Consider the following 15,268-nt stretch of genomic DNA (forward strand, 5'->3'; position numbering starts at 1 on the left):
GTGCTTTCTGTTTAGGTGGATACTTGGGGAGCTATTTTACAAGTTGTGCTGTCCCTTCTCTCTCCACATCTCAATTTCACACACAACACCTGTTTTACTAATTGTAGCTGGCATGGCGTGGACTTGGATGACAAGCCTGGGGCATTCATTGCCTGGGACCTTCCCACCACTGGGACTCAAGGACTACATTCTTTCTTGCCATTTAATTCCTTCACCCCATGTGACAAGCATGAAAGTTCAGACCCGTCATCACAGTCTGTCCCCATACCCAGCTAGGCCAGGTGTGCATGCAGTTTTACAAAATCTCAGCACAGACTCTAGCAAGTGAGTGGAGACCAGTGCAACATGGCCCACAAGACTCAGCGGGCCATCTGCAGAGTGGCCACCCTCCCCATGGACATCTGATCTGCTGAAATGTGGCCTTTCTGTTGACTGTCCCAGCTCACCTTGTGTGTCTGGGATTATTTTCTGGGCTCCAGGTTTACAGACTACCCCATCTGTGTCTATTTTCTTTTATTACTAGTAAATGGGCAAAAGGTTAAGCCAAGACTGTGCTCAATGGGAAAGGCTTTGGGGAATGGTTTTATTGATTTCCTCTCATGTTGGTTTGTGTACTTCAGTTTCAAAGAGCAAATGAGTCTCTTGCTCGGTGGCTGTGAGCATCCCTATCTGTGAACCAACTCACCAAGCCGAACATAGAGGACTCCAGTGGCGGTAATGGTCTTCACACCATTGGTGGCCACGCACTGATAGTAGCCAGTGTCTGTTGTGTCCAGGTCTTGGATTCGCAGTCGAGAGCCATATTCTGTCTTCCGGATGATGATCCGCTTCGGCTCTTGCACGACGGGAGCATCATTCTTTAGCCACCGCACGTTGGGAGGTGGGTTTCCTGCCACCTTGCAGTGCAGGATTGCTGTCTGGCCCTGGACAATGGTGATATTGTTGACTGGCTCTAGAAAATTCAGAAAGTAACCTGCCAAGCAGAAGGGTAAAAAAAAAGCAAACATCAGCGAGAGCTGGAAGGAAGCCCCTGGGGGCTCCTATATGAACAACTTGTGAGGGAAGGTTTCCATTTTTGCTCACATACATACACACAGTGGATTCCAGCTGTTGGTGGTAATTACATTACATTCTAGAATGTCACAATGAACACCAAATTTGGGAATAGTTTGGGAATAGGAGTCTTTGCTCCTGGGGAAACAAAGGGTCAGGTTCCTGGGATTCTTTGCTCACATTTTGTCAATCAACTGATACAAAACTTATTTTACATGTGTTTCTGTTTAAAGATTCCTTACTTAATTCATACTGTCGATGAACTCATGAACAACATCTTGCAATTTGTGTGAACGACCCTTCTCTCACATATGCATTTCCTCTGGGAGGGACGTGGAAGCTTTATTGTGCTTTTGCACACTACATAGAGCACTTCAGCACACTATGCCTGGGGGCCCTTTAAGCAGAAAAATCACCAACAAAAAGTGCAAAACCACAAAAAAACATGACACTAAATAGGCTGAGAAAAGGGAACATGTTCACAGCATGAGAGCTGAAAACAGGAAGCAGAGCGTCCCTGATACAACCTCAGGTGGGAAGGTGCACCCTGGGTACCCACGTGAGAGACTGCAAGAACATGAATACTGAATCAGGGTTACAAATACATCTTAGCCTTGACATGGGCTTGCAAATATACAAACTATAAGTAGATGAGGCTCAACTACCCTTCTCTCTCCAAACCCTGAATCTTACCAGGGCTGTTCAACATCATGTAAATTCCACACCTGATAAAAAGAAGCACAGTAAGTAAATGTATAAAGAAAATGCATGGCAAAACACCGAATCTCTAAACAAGCTCATGACTACTGGTAAATAGAACAGAAATGACACAGTTGAGGGGCCTGGAGGCTTAGCCCACGGTGCCCACGTATATTTATGTGCCTGCCACATATATTTTTCTTTTATCTTTTCACTTTTCTGAGCTATCTGACTAGTTATAATAGGTTCCAAGTTGATTGTCTTAGACTTTCCACAAAGGAATCATCTCTTCCAAATAACAAACATAGCTGTCAAAATTCTTCACCTCTCCTATCTCCTTTGGCATGCTCAATATTCTTTTCAATTTACAAGTTTTAAAAGCTGAAATGTTGCAATTGTAAAGAAATTAATGATACACAACAAATAATATCAAAATGTTATGGCTACATTTTACCATATTTGACTTAAAACACTTCAAATTCTAGAATGTAATCAAAACCTTTCCCCCTCTCTCTAGAGAAGTATTTTGTAGTTTTAGAAAATTTCCCTGAAAGATCCACCTTTCCTAGTTGCCTTTTGTCATTCAAAATGATCTATGTTGATATAGTTCATATTTTTAATTAACATATAACAGTCCACCATATAAACCACAATTTCATTACCCATTTCCCAATCAAAGGATGATAAATTATTCCCACATTTTTGCTAGAACAGTGTTGCTGCACCATCTGTATGCACCTGTGTAAGGGCAACGTCAAAGGTTACTGTGGAAGTGGTAAGCTAGAGGGTCTGGAAATTTTTAATTTATCTGAGCCTCAAAAGTGTTTAAAACAATTTTAAATTCACTAATAACATGTAACATCAGTGTTTTCCCATAACTTTGCTAATATTTTGTGTTGGGGACTTTAAAATGTCTGCCAATCTGATGAGTGTGAAATAGTAACACTCTGCTGCTTCAGTTTGCACCTTAAGAATTCTGCATGAGATTTAGCATGTCTTGGAAAGTTTACTAACCACTAAGGCTTCCCTTCTGTAACCATCTGCTGATGTCTCCACTCCACTGCCCTTTTCCTAACTTCCAGATAGTTTTTTATTTTTTTCTTTTTCTAGCATATGCATTAAAAGTGATTTTTTTTTTTTTTTAATTTGGCAGTACTGGGGATTAAACACAGGGGTACTCTACCACTGAGCTATATATCCCCAGTGCTTCATTTTGTTTTATTTTATCTTTTTTATTGAGACAGGGTCTTTTCTTTTTAAATTTATTTATTTTAATTAAAAATCATAAATTTACATAGGGCAATGTTGTTTGATTCATTCTGTTATTTTTTTCCCTTCCCCCCACCCCTCCCACCCCTCTTTTACCTCTATACAGTCCTTTCTTCCTCCATTCTTACCACCCTCCTTATCCCTAACCCTAAACCTAACCCTAACCCTAACGCTAACCCCTCATAACCCCCCTTATATGTCCTCATCCGCTTATCAGCGAGATCATTCGTCCTTTAGTTTTTTGAGATTGGCTTATCTCACTTAGCATGATATACTCCAATTTCATCCATTTGTCTGCAAATGCCATAATTTTATCATTCTTCATGGCGGAGTAATATTCCATTGTATATATATGCCACAGTATCTTTATCCATTCATCAAGTGAAGGGCATCTAGGTTGGTTCCACAATCTGGCTATAGTGAATTGAACAGCTATGAACATTGATGTGGCTGTATCTCTGTAGTATGCTGATTTTAAGTCCTTTGGGTATAGGCCAAGGAGTGGGATAGCTGGGTCAAATGGTGGTTCCATTCCAAGCTTTCTGAGGAATCTCCATACTGCTTTCCAGAGTGGCTGCACTACTTTGCAACCCCACCAGCAATGTATGAGTGTACCTTTTTCCCCACATCCTCACCAACACCTATTATTGCTTGTGTTCTTGATAATCGCCATTCTAATTGGGGTGAGATGAAATCTTAGGGTAGTTTTGATTTGCATTTCTCTTATTACTAGAGATGTTGAACATTTTTTCATGTATCTGTTGATTGCTTGTACATCTTCCTCTGTGAAAGTGTCCGTTCATTTCCTTAGACCATTTGTTGATTGCATTATTTGTATTATTGGTGTAGAGTTTTTTGAGTTCTTTAGATTCTGGAAATTAGTGCTCTATCTGAAGTATGAGTGGCAAAGATATTCTCCCACTCTGTAGGCTCTCTCTTCACATTACTGATAGTTTCCTATGCTGAGAGAAAGCTTTTTAGTTTGAATCTATCCCAGTTGTTGATTCTTGCTTTTATTTCTTGTGCTATGGGAGTCCTGTTAAGGAAGTCTGATCCTAAGCCAACAAGTTGAAGGTTTGGACCTACTTTTTCTTCTATAAGATGCAGGGTCTCTGGTCTGATTCCGAGGTCCTTGATCCACTATGAGTTGAGTGTTGTGCAGGGTGAGAGATAGGGGTTTAATTTCATTCTGTTGCATATGGTTTTCCAGTTTTCCCAGCACCATTTGTTGAAGAGGCTATCTTTTCTCCATTGCATATTTTTGGCCTTTGTCTAGTATGAGAAAATAGTATTTATTTGGGTTTGTATCCATGTCCTCTATTCTGTACCATTGATCTATCTGTCTATTTTGGTACCAATGCCATGCCGTTTTTGTTACTATTGCTTTGTAATAGCGTTGAAGATCTGGTATTGCGATACCCCCTGCTTTGCTCTTTCTACTGAGGATTGCTTTAGCTATTCTGGGTTTCTTATTCTTCCAGATGAATTTCATAATTGCTTGCTCTATTTCTGTAAGGTACACCATTGGGTTTTTAATTGGAATTGCATTGAATCTGTATAGCACTTTAGGTAGTATGGCCATTTTGACAATATTAATTCTTCCTATCCAAGAACATGGGAGATCTTTCCATCTTCTAAGGTTTTCTTTAATTTCTTTCTTTAGTGTTCTGTAGTTCTCATTGTAGAGGTCTTTCACCTCTTTTGTGAGACTGATTCCCAAGTATTTTTTTTTTTTTTGATGCTATTGTGAATGGGGTAGTTTTCCTAATTTCTCTTTCTGAAGATTCATCACTTATGTATAAAAATGCATTGGATTTATGAGCATTGATCTTGTAACTTGCTACTTTACTGAATTCACTTATGAGTTCTAAGAGTTTTCTGGTGGAATTTCCAGGTTCCTCTAAGTATATAATCATGTCATCAGCGAACAGGGATAGTTTGAGTTCCTCTTTTCCAATTCGTATCCCTTTAATTTCTTTGGTTTGTCTAATTGCTCTGGCTAGAGTCTCAAGAACAATATTGAATAGAAGTGGTGAAAGAGGGCATCCCTGCCTTGTTCCAGTTTTTAGGGGGAATGCTTTCAGTTTTTCACCATTTAGAATGATATTGGCCATGGGCTTAGCGTAGATGGCCTTTACAATGTTAAGGAATGTTCCCACTATCCCAATTTTCTCTAGTGTTTTGAGCATGAAGGGATGCTGTATTTTATCAAATGCTTTTCTGCATCTATTGAAATAATCATGTGATTCTTAACTTTTAGTCTGTTGATATGGTGAATGACATTTATTGATTTCCGGATGTTGAACCAACCTTGCATCCCTGGGATAAAACCCACTTGATCGTGGTGCACTATCTTTTTAATATATTTTTGTATGCGATTTGCTAAAATTTTGTTGAGAATTTTTGCGTCGATGTTCATTAAGGATATTGGTCTGAAATTTTCTTTCCTCGATGTGTCTCTGTCTGGTTTAGGTATCAGGGTGATATTGGTTTCATAGAATGAGTTTGGGAGGGTTCCCTCCTCTTCTATTTTATGGAATACTTTGAGAAGTATTGGAATGAGCTCTTCTTTAAAGGTTTTGTAGAACTCGGCTGAGAACCCATCTGGTCCCAGACTTTTCTTTGTTGGTAGGCTTTTGATGACCTCTTCTATTTCATTTCTTGAAATTGATTTATTTAAGTTGTGTATGACCTCCTCATTCAGTTTAGGTAATTCATATGTCTCTAGAAACTTGTTGATGTCTTCGAGGTTTTCTGTTTTGTTGGAGTATAGATTTTCAAAATAGCTTCTAATTATGTTTTGTATTTCACTTGTGTCTATTGTGATATTTCCTTGTTCATTCTGAATTTTAGTAATTTGAGTTTTCTCCCTCTTTCTTTTTGTTAGTGTGGCTAAGGGTTTATCAATTTTGATTATTTTCTCAAAGAACCAACTGTTTATTTTGTTAATTTTTCCGATTGTTTCTTTTGTTTCAATGTCGTTGATTTCGGCTCTGATTTTAACTATTTCCTGTCTTCTACTACTTTTGGTGTTGGTCTGCTCTTCTTTTTCTAGGGCTTTGAGCTGTAGTGCTAAGTCGTTTATTTGTTGATTTCTACTTCTTTTGTTGAATGCACCCCATGAAATAAATTTTCCTCTAAGTACTGCTTTCATAGTGTCCCAGAGATTTTGATATGATGTGTCTTTGTTCTCGTTTACTTCTAAGAATTTTGTAATTTCCCTCCTGATGTCTTCTGTTATCCATTCATCATATAATAGTGTATTATTTAATCTCCAGGTATTGGAGAAGTTTCTGTTTTTTATTCTGTCATTTATTTCTAATTTCAATCCATTATGATATGATAGAGTACAAGGTAGTATCTCTATCTTCTTGTATTTGCTAACAGTATCTTTGTGGCATAAGACATGGTCTATTTTAGAGAAGGATCCATGCGCTGCTGAGAAGGAAGTATATTCGTTCTTTGTTGGATGATATATTCTACATAAGTCGGTTAAGTCTAAATTGTTGATTGTGTTATTGAGATCTATGGTTTCTTTATTCAATTTTTGTTTGGACGATCTATCCAGCGGTGAGAGAGGTGTGTTAAAATCGCCTAGTATTATTGTGTTGTGGTCTATTTGATTTCTGGAATTGAGAAGGATTTGTTTGACGTACATGGATGAGCCAATGTTCGGGGCATAGATGTTTATGATTGTTATGTCTTGCTGATTTATGCTTCCCTTAAGCAGTATGTAATGTCCTTCTTTATCCCTTCTGACTACTTTTGGCTTGAAGTCCACATTATCTGAAATGAGGATGGATACTCCAGCTTTTTTGCTGTGTCCGTGTGCATGGTATGTTTTTTCCCATCCTTTCACCTTTAGTCTATGGGTATCTGTTTCTATGAGATGAGTCTCTTGCAGGCAGCAAATTGTTGGATTTTTCTTTTTAATCCATTCTGCCAGTCTATGTCTTTTGATTGATGAGTTCAGGCCATTAACATTCAGGGTTATTATTGTGATATGATTTGTATTCCCAGTCATTTGACTCATTTTTGTTTTTTGACATGATTTGGTTTCCCCTTTATTTGTCTATTCCTTTAGGCTAGTTCCTCCCGTTGCTGATTTGCATCGTTGTTTTTCATCTCTTCCTCGTGGAATATTTTGCTGAGAATGGTCTGCAATGCTGGCTTTCTTTTTGTAAATTCCTTTAGCTTTTGTTCATCATGGAATGATTTTATTTCTTCGTCAAATCTGAAAGTAAGTTTTGCTAGGTATAAGATTCTTGGTTGGCATCCATTTTCTTTCAGGGCTTGGTAAATGTTGTTCCAGGCCCTTCTAGCTTTTTAGGGTCTGGATTGAAAAATCTGCTGATATCCTTATTGGTTTCCCCCTGAATGTAATTTGATTCTTTTCTCTCGCAGCCTTTAAAAGTCTGTCTTTATTTTGTATGTTAGGTATTTTCATAATAATGTGCCTTGGTGTGGGTCTGTTGTAATTTTGTGTATTTGGAGTCCTATAAGCCTCTTGTACTTCATTTTCCATTTCATTCTTCAGATTTGGGAAATTTTCTGATATTATTTCATTGAATAGTTTGTTCATTCCTTTGGTTTGTTTCTCTAAGCCTTCCTCAATCCCAATAATTCTTAAATTTGGCCTTTTCATGATATCCCATAATTCTTGTAGATTCTGTTCATGATTTCTTACCATCTTTTCTGTTTGGTCAACTTTGTTTTCAAGATTAAATATTTTGTCTTCAATATCTGAGGTTCTGTCTTCCAGGTGTTCTATTCTATTGGTTATGCTTTCTATGAAGTTTTTAACTTGGTTTATTGTTTCCTTCATTTCAAGGATTTCTGTTTGGTTTTTTTTTTCAGTATCTCTAACTCTTTATTGAAATGATCTCTTGCTTCTTTTTTTCACAGCAAAAAAGCTGGAGTATCCATCCTCATTTCAGATAACGTGGACTTCAAGCCAAAACTAATCAGAAGGGATAAAGAAGGACATTACATACTGCTTAAGGGAAGCATAAATCGGCAAGACATAACAATCATAAACATCTATGCCCTGAACATTGGCTCATCCATGTACGTCAAAAATGATCAGTTGCTCCTTTAACTGTTGATTGGTGTGATCATTTAATGCCTGCATTTGCTCTTTCATCTCCTCCTTGAATGCCTGCATTTGCTCTTTCATCTCCTCGTTTGCTTCCCTGATTGTTTTAATTATGTACATTCTGAACTCCCTTTCTGACATTTCTTCTGCTGTGCTGTCATTGGGTTTTATTGATATAGTATCTAGGTTTGTTTGGGACATTTTCTTCCCTTGTTTTCTCATATTGGTCTGATGTCAGTGGGACTTTGTGATATTGCAGAATTCTTCTATTGGCTTATATTGTCCCTATAGATTTCCAGTGTATCACCTTCCTGCCTTTAGTAGCCTGAAGTCTTGGAGTAACTTGATAATGCAGTGCTTTCATGGAAAGCTGCCCCTAGTCCTCTACTGGTTCCAGGACTTGGAGCTGGCTCTGTGTGGAAAGGCTCTCACTGGGCGGTCTGCTCTGAGAAGCTAGCCTGGAAAGGCGCTTCCCGCTGGCGGGGACCGGGCTGCGGGCTGCTTGGGGAAGTCCCTGGCTGCCCTGTCCTGGTCCCTGAAGCAACCTGTGGGCAGGAACTCACTGCCCTGGTTCAGGGACTTGAAGCTTGGTTCTGTGCAGGAAGGCTGTCACTGGGGGGCCTGCTCCGAGATGCTGGAGAATCTGGCCCTGTGGGAGGAGCCCACCACCGGAGTGTGCAGGGCTGCCTGTGGAGGACTCTAGCTGCTCTGCCCTACTCTAATAAGCCACCCAAATCCGGGCCTGCCGCCTGGGCAGCACTTCACCGGGTGGTGGAGACTCACCCCGATGCTCTATTTTAGTCCGAGTCTCTCAATGCCTCCCCTTCTTGAATCCTGGGTTCTGGAGCGACTGGAGATGCAGTCACCCTCTAGTCTGCCATCTTGGATCGCCCCGTGGAAAAAGCTTGTGGCCGGGGGGAGGTCCACCTGGAGAGGTCTCTTGCTGCCTTGTCCTGGTCCCAGAGGCTGCTTGTGGGCCGGAGGTCACTGCTGGCTTGGGGACTTGTGGCTGGCTCTGTGTGGAAAGGCTCTCACTGGGTGGTCTGCTCCGAGAATCTAGCCTGGAAAGGCGCTTCCTGCCAGAGGGGGCGGGCTGCAGGCTGCTTGGGGAAGTCCCTGGCTGCCCTGTCCTGGTCCCTGAAGCAACCTGTGGGCAGGAACTCGCCGCCCTGGCTCAGGGACTTGAAGCTTGGTTCTGTGCAGGAAGGCTCTCACTGGGGGGCCTGCTCCGAGATGCTGGAGAATCTGGCCCTGTGGGAGGAGCCCACCGCCGGAGTGCGCAGGGCTGCCTGGGGAGGACTCTAGCTGCTCTGCCCTACTCTAATAAGCCACCCGAATCCGGGCCTGCCACGGGCAGCGCTTCACCGGGTGGGGGAGACTCACCTCGAGGCTCTATTTTAGTCCGAGTCTCTCAATGCCTCCCCTTCTTGAATCCTGGGTTCTGGAGCGACTGGAGATGCAGTCACCCTCTAGTCCGCCATCTTGGATCGCCCCGAGACAGGGTCTTAAATTGCAGAGGCTGGCCTCCATATTGCACTCTTTCTGCCTCAGTCTCCCAAGTAGCTGGGATTACAGGTATGCACTACCATGCCCATTTAAGTCTAATTTTTTCCTTTAATTTCTTGAGCTGTCCAATAAATTATTTTATTTATTATTATCATTTTTGTACAGAGGATTGAATCCAGGGATACTTTACCACTAAGCTATATTCCTATCCCTTTTTATTTTTTATTTTGAGACAGTGTCTTGGTAAGTTGCTTTAGGTCCTTGCTAAGTTGCTGAGGCGGACCTTCAACTTGGGATTTTGCCTCAGCCTCCCAAATTGCTGGGATTACAAGTGTGCATCACCATGCCCAGTCCGAAAAGTAATTAAATCTTCATATGTTTAGTTACACCCATATATCTTGTAATTTATCTTGTGATTCTTTTCTCTTAGCTATGAGTTATTCATGTGCACTTTAAGTACAGTTTCAAAAACATGGCTGACATAGTGACAAATCTTTGATGTGACTCAGATTGACTCTATAGCCCAACCCATGTCAACTCAATAAATGGTCCACATTTGCAAGGTAAGAATGTGTTTTCTCTAACGTCTCACTGCAGGGGTTTATATATGCTCATTGGATTTGGCTTGTCCATTTTTCTACTAAAGTTCTTAATATGTCTACATAGTAGTAACAATTGGGTATGTGTTCACTGAGTCTCCATTTGTCAAATACGGAATTCTGTTGATTTGTGCTTATACATTGCAAACTGTGTGGCTGGGTGCAACCAACTTCAAGTTTATAACATCATTTGGTCCTTAGATAACTATGTAATGCTTTTGTTTAAAATAAGATGTATTTGATATTAAAATAGCCACCTCTGGGTACTTTGGGTTTACAAAGTTCTACTTTTATCTACTTAATATTTTATTTTTTATGATTGTAGACATGAATCTTATAAGTGGCATAGTTTTTATTAATTTTTTAAAAACTATTTTTGGGCTGTAGATGGATACAATACCTTTATTTTATTTAATTATTTTATGTGGTGATGAGAGTCAAACCCAGTAACTCACACATGCCAGGCAAGCACTCTACCACTGAGCCACAACCTCAGTCCAATGGCATATAATTTTACATGTCAATTTATGAATCTGCATGCTAATCTATGAGTCTTTTAACCAATTAATTTTATTTTTAATGTTTTCATTTTGCCTTTTAATTTTCCTTTCCTATTTTCTACCAGATTTTTATAAAGTCTCCATTTCTGTTTTACTTGTTTGCCAGTTACACTTCAGTGACCAGTCTAACTACTTTTTTATAGGCATGCCTAATTGGAAAAAGCCTCCCACTACCATAACCTTTAAATGCTATGAACTACAATTGCACTCTCTCTCTCTCTCTCTGTCTCACACACACACACACACACACACACACACACACACACACACGTGCGTGCGCTCACTAGCTTTTGAGCTACTTCTCAGTTCTTAGTTATACTGTGTTTTTAAGTCCTCAGTGGTAATTATTGTCGATTTTTGCTTGAGTTTATTGAGATCTGCCATCTTGTTATAAATTCTTTCCTAATACTTCTTGAATTATCTCCTTTCTCTTAAGTTCTCTTGAGCTCATCCTAAATCACATTTGTTCCTTGGGGAGATTAGGATGAGTTTGTAAACATTTTTAGTCTTCATCTAAAAATATCTGTTACTTTCACATTTGAAGCATAGTTTAGCTGGATATAGAATTCTAGACTGGCAGTTACACTATTGTTTTCTGGCCTCTGTGGGGACTGTTCAAAGTCCCACCAGTTACTGTTCTTTTGCAAGTAATCAAGTTTTTTCCCCTTAGGCTACTTTAAAATATGTTTCCTTTGTCTTTGTTATTCTGAAGTCTCTACTACTAGCTGTAACTTTATTTCTATTTTAGCCTCCTCAGATCCTAGGGCACTAAATCTGAAAACTCATGCTTTTCATCAGTTCAGTAACATTGTCTATCAATATCTCATAAAAATTGTCTCTCTCCCTCCCCCTTTATTTCTTCTTTGAAATCTTCCTCTAGGTATAGGCTCATCTTCCTTATATGGTTCCTCTACATTGTTTACCTGCTTTTAATATTCCTCATCGTATTTATTTTTACCTGTCATCTGCCTGTCAAGTTTCCAGTGCATGGACTACAGTTTGTTTGTTTGTTTATTTTCTAGAAGGTTGGTTTGGTTCCTTCTCAAATCCACCACTGCCTTTTTTCTGTGTAGTTTCCAGTCCCTCCTTTTTCTTGACTCCTCTGGCTCTATTGTTTACTGGTTCATCACTCATCCTCTGCCTTCTTGAGTGTGCTTTGTAATTTCTCATTGTAGGGCTGGTTTTTCCGTGGGAATCCCTTGAAGACTGGGTTCTTTCAATAGGCAGTGCCAAGTTTTATTTTAACTTTCTGGCTTGGGATTTCCCACAAATCTGGCAAAGTCAATCAGTTTCCAGAGGTGTGGGCCCAAGTTTGATTTCTCATGGGGAAGACTTGTCAGGCATTTCCCATCTCAGGGAAATGGTCAAGGGTCAAGACAAGCTCTCTTCTTGCCTGCCTGGGCTGATGACTGAAAACATGCTCAAAGCTCTTCCTGAGGAAAGTAGCTCTTAGATGGCCTGTATTCGTGTGGGAGACTTGGCTACAAGGTCTCAGTTCTGTGGACTCCACAGATTCCCTTCTGGATTGGTGTCAAAACCCAAGGCTTTTGATGAAACTGGGTCTAGCAAAACAGTTTCTGTAGTGGGGATGACAAAATAATGTAAAATCTTTTATTTTTCTAACACTCAAACTTGACGTTTAACCTAACCCATTATTTCTCCTTAAAAGAAACCTAATAAATCCATTTCCAAGTGAAATCAACAACTTTCAGATATTTATCTCATTTATTCTCAATCAGATTTTAATATTCCTACATAACCTCTTAAGAACAGCACTTACGTTCTAGAAGTTATTCCAACCCCAAAGCATAAAAGCATTCGATGTTTCTGCAGCTACACTTTTGCACTAATGTCTATGCTTTATTGGTGGTTGTTCCACCCTGGAGCCTAATGATGTGTCCACATCAGCTCCAGGGTCACATGGTCACACCACTTCTCACTCTTGGTCCTAACTACAGGCCACCTGCAGAATCCAACTCTCTGTCTCACATAAATTTTTCCTGAGGACCCAGGAAAATCAGGCTATTCACTAAGGCTGAAAATGCAGTGAGCTGCTTCAAGTGGTCCCTGCCATGACAGCCTAAGGCTGTTACTTATAATTCTGTTTCCTTTCTCTTCCTGGCTCCTGGGCATTTCTCCATCTCTCTTGCAAGTTCATATAAGCATTTACATCTTCTACTAATATTTTATTGAGCACGTGTAAGTAATTGAACTGGGAGTGTTGCCAAATTAGTTTGGTTTTCGCCATCATCAATTCTCTTGAGGTCAAAAATGAAAGCTAGAAAGAACGTTCTCTGGAGATTAAGCACAATATCCCTTTCTCTCTTGGTGTTTAATTTACAGCCAGTCATTTAACCTCTCTTGGCTTCATTTCCCTTATGTGCAAAATATGGGGTTTGTACTAACCATTCTGTACTAAGCTCTCTTCTAGCTCACAAAAAAATTCCTTTAAAGCTGCCCCAAACCTCTCCAGACAATTTAACAGGCTAAAAGGAGCCAGGCATGGCTGACTGAGAATTTCACTAATGTGAAGCCAGTATTAGGAACAGACTCTTCCCTTTTAATTGATCTGAAAATTTCCCCCCTTCCAAACAGTGATGCAACTTTGACAACGAATGCTAAGGGGTTCATCTCCCCAGTGTCCTATCCAGCTCTGTGCAGGCACCTCTAAGATCTGGATAGTGGAGTTGAGTCCAAGTGTTAAAATACCCCAGAGGCAAAGGTGATAGAATTCTGTCACCAGGGCACACCCACCCTCCCACACAATCACAGTCAATCAAAGATTGGTGATTTTTATATCACAACTGTTATGGTTTAGATGTGAGGTGTCCCCCAAAAGCTCAGGTGTGAGACAATGCAGGAAGGTTTATAGGAGAAGTGATTGGGTTAGGAGAGCCTTGATTCAATTGGCAGGTGAATTCCCCTGATTGGATGAACTGGGTGGTAACTGAAGGCAGGTAGGGTGTGGCTGTAGGAGGTGGGCATCGGAGGTGTGCCTTTGATGTACATCCATTTGGTACCTGCCAGGCAGAGTCTCTCTCCCTGCTTCTTGACCATCATGGGAGCCTCTTCCCGATGCCACACTCTTCCACCATGTTGTTCAGCCTCAACTTCCCCAAGGAATGGAGTCAGCTGCCTATGGACTGAGACCTCTGAAACCACGAGCCCCCAAATAAACTTTTCCTCCTCTAAAATTGTTCTTGTCAGGTTTTTTAGTCACAGCAGTGAAAAAGCTGACTGAAACAACACTCTACGGTCCAAATATTCACAAAGGGAGTCAAACTACTTAGGCATTTGAGGATTTGCTTATTCACCAGGATACGATGACTGGTCTGGGAAGAAGATAAAGAAAACCTACGTGCTAGAGGTCATGAGGTCATAGGGCTTTGATGAGTGGGGAAACAAAACAGACAAATTTCCTGGAAGGGCAACTGAAAAGGAGACCCTGGGAGCTGAAGGAAGGATATAAAGCTGCTCTTCCCAGGGGAAAATATTTATAGGTCAATAAATCAACCAGAGGTGGCCAGCAATAGGCTCCTCAGCTCAGGCCTCCTGCTGAGCTATCCAGAGGTCTGCACAGACCCAGCTGCAGAACATGAGCATCAGAAATGATGGGGATCAGAGAAACCGAGGAAAATGGGGGTGGGTGACAAAAAGCAAAGGGGCCTGAGAGATGAAGTAAAATACATGAGCATCTGTACCTTTGGGAGAGGGCTTTGCAGAGTGAACCACGTCCCCTGACTTATGCTGACGCTTTCACTCTTAGAACTTGTGAAGGTAACCTTGCTTGTGAAATAGGGTCACTACAGATGTAATCAAGTTGAGGCGAGGCTCACTTGGTTAGAGTGGGTCCTAAACCCATGATTGGCGCCCTGATGAGGGAAATTTGAACACACACACACACACACACACACACCACACAGATGGAAGAAGGAGGCGGAGCCTGGAGTAATGCCAAGGATTGCCGAGGTTGCCCGAAACACCTGAAGCTCAGGGGGCAGCACAGGATAGATTCTCCTCGGGGACTTCAAAAGAACCCAACCAAGCTACATCTTGATGTTGGACATCCAGTCTCCAGAACTGTGAAGGAATGCATTCCTGTTGGTTTAAGGCACCCACGCTCTGGTGCTGTCTTACAAGAGCTCTATGAAAATCTAACCAAAGGGACAGAGGGATGGAGTAAGAAGGGTGGAGTAAGGAAAGAGTCACTCTGACAAACTGGGGTGACACTCACCCACTTACAAAGGGACAGGGCCTGTTATGGTTTGGATGCGAAGTGTCCTCCAAAAGCTCACGTGTGATACAAGAAGGTTTGAAGAATAATTGGGTCATAGCCTTAACCTAATTTCTTGATGGGATTAACTGAATGGTCACTAGAGGCAGGTGGGGTGTGGCTGGAGGAAGTGGTTAACTGGGGGCGTGGCTATGTGTGTGTGTATATATATATATATATATATATATATATATATATATATATATATTTTGTA

At 40.8% G+C, this 15,268-nt stretch overlaps 1 protein-coding gene across 2 annotated transcripts in view; it reads right to left on the reverse strand.

The window, feature by feature from the left end:
- The window catches only part of ROR2 (receptor tyrosine kinase like orphan receptor 2), a 214,155-nt gene that overhangs the window by 26,918 nt on the left and 171,969 nt on the right, over positions 1-15,268 (reverse strand). For both annotated transcript variants that reach the window (XM_079109285.1, XM_079109286.1), the window contains exon 3: positions 686-973. In XM_079109285.1, coding sequence (XP_078965411.1) covers positions 686-973 — 288 coding nt within the window. The remainder of the gene's footprint in view (positions 1-685; positions 974-15,268) is intronic.

This window comes from Sciurus vulgaris, assembly GCF_902686455.1.
Source record: "Sciurus vulgaris genome assembly, chromosome: 13".
NCBI lineage: Eukaryota > Metazoa > Chordata > Mammalia > Rodentia > Sciuridae > Sciurus > Sciurus vulgaris.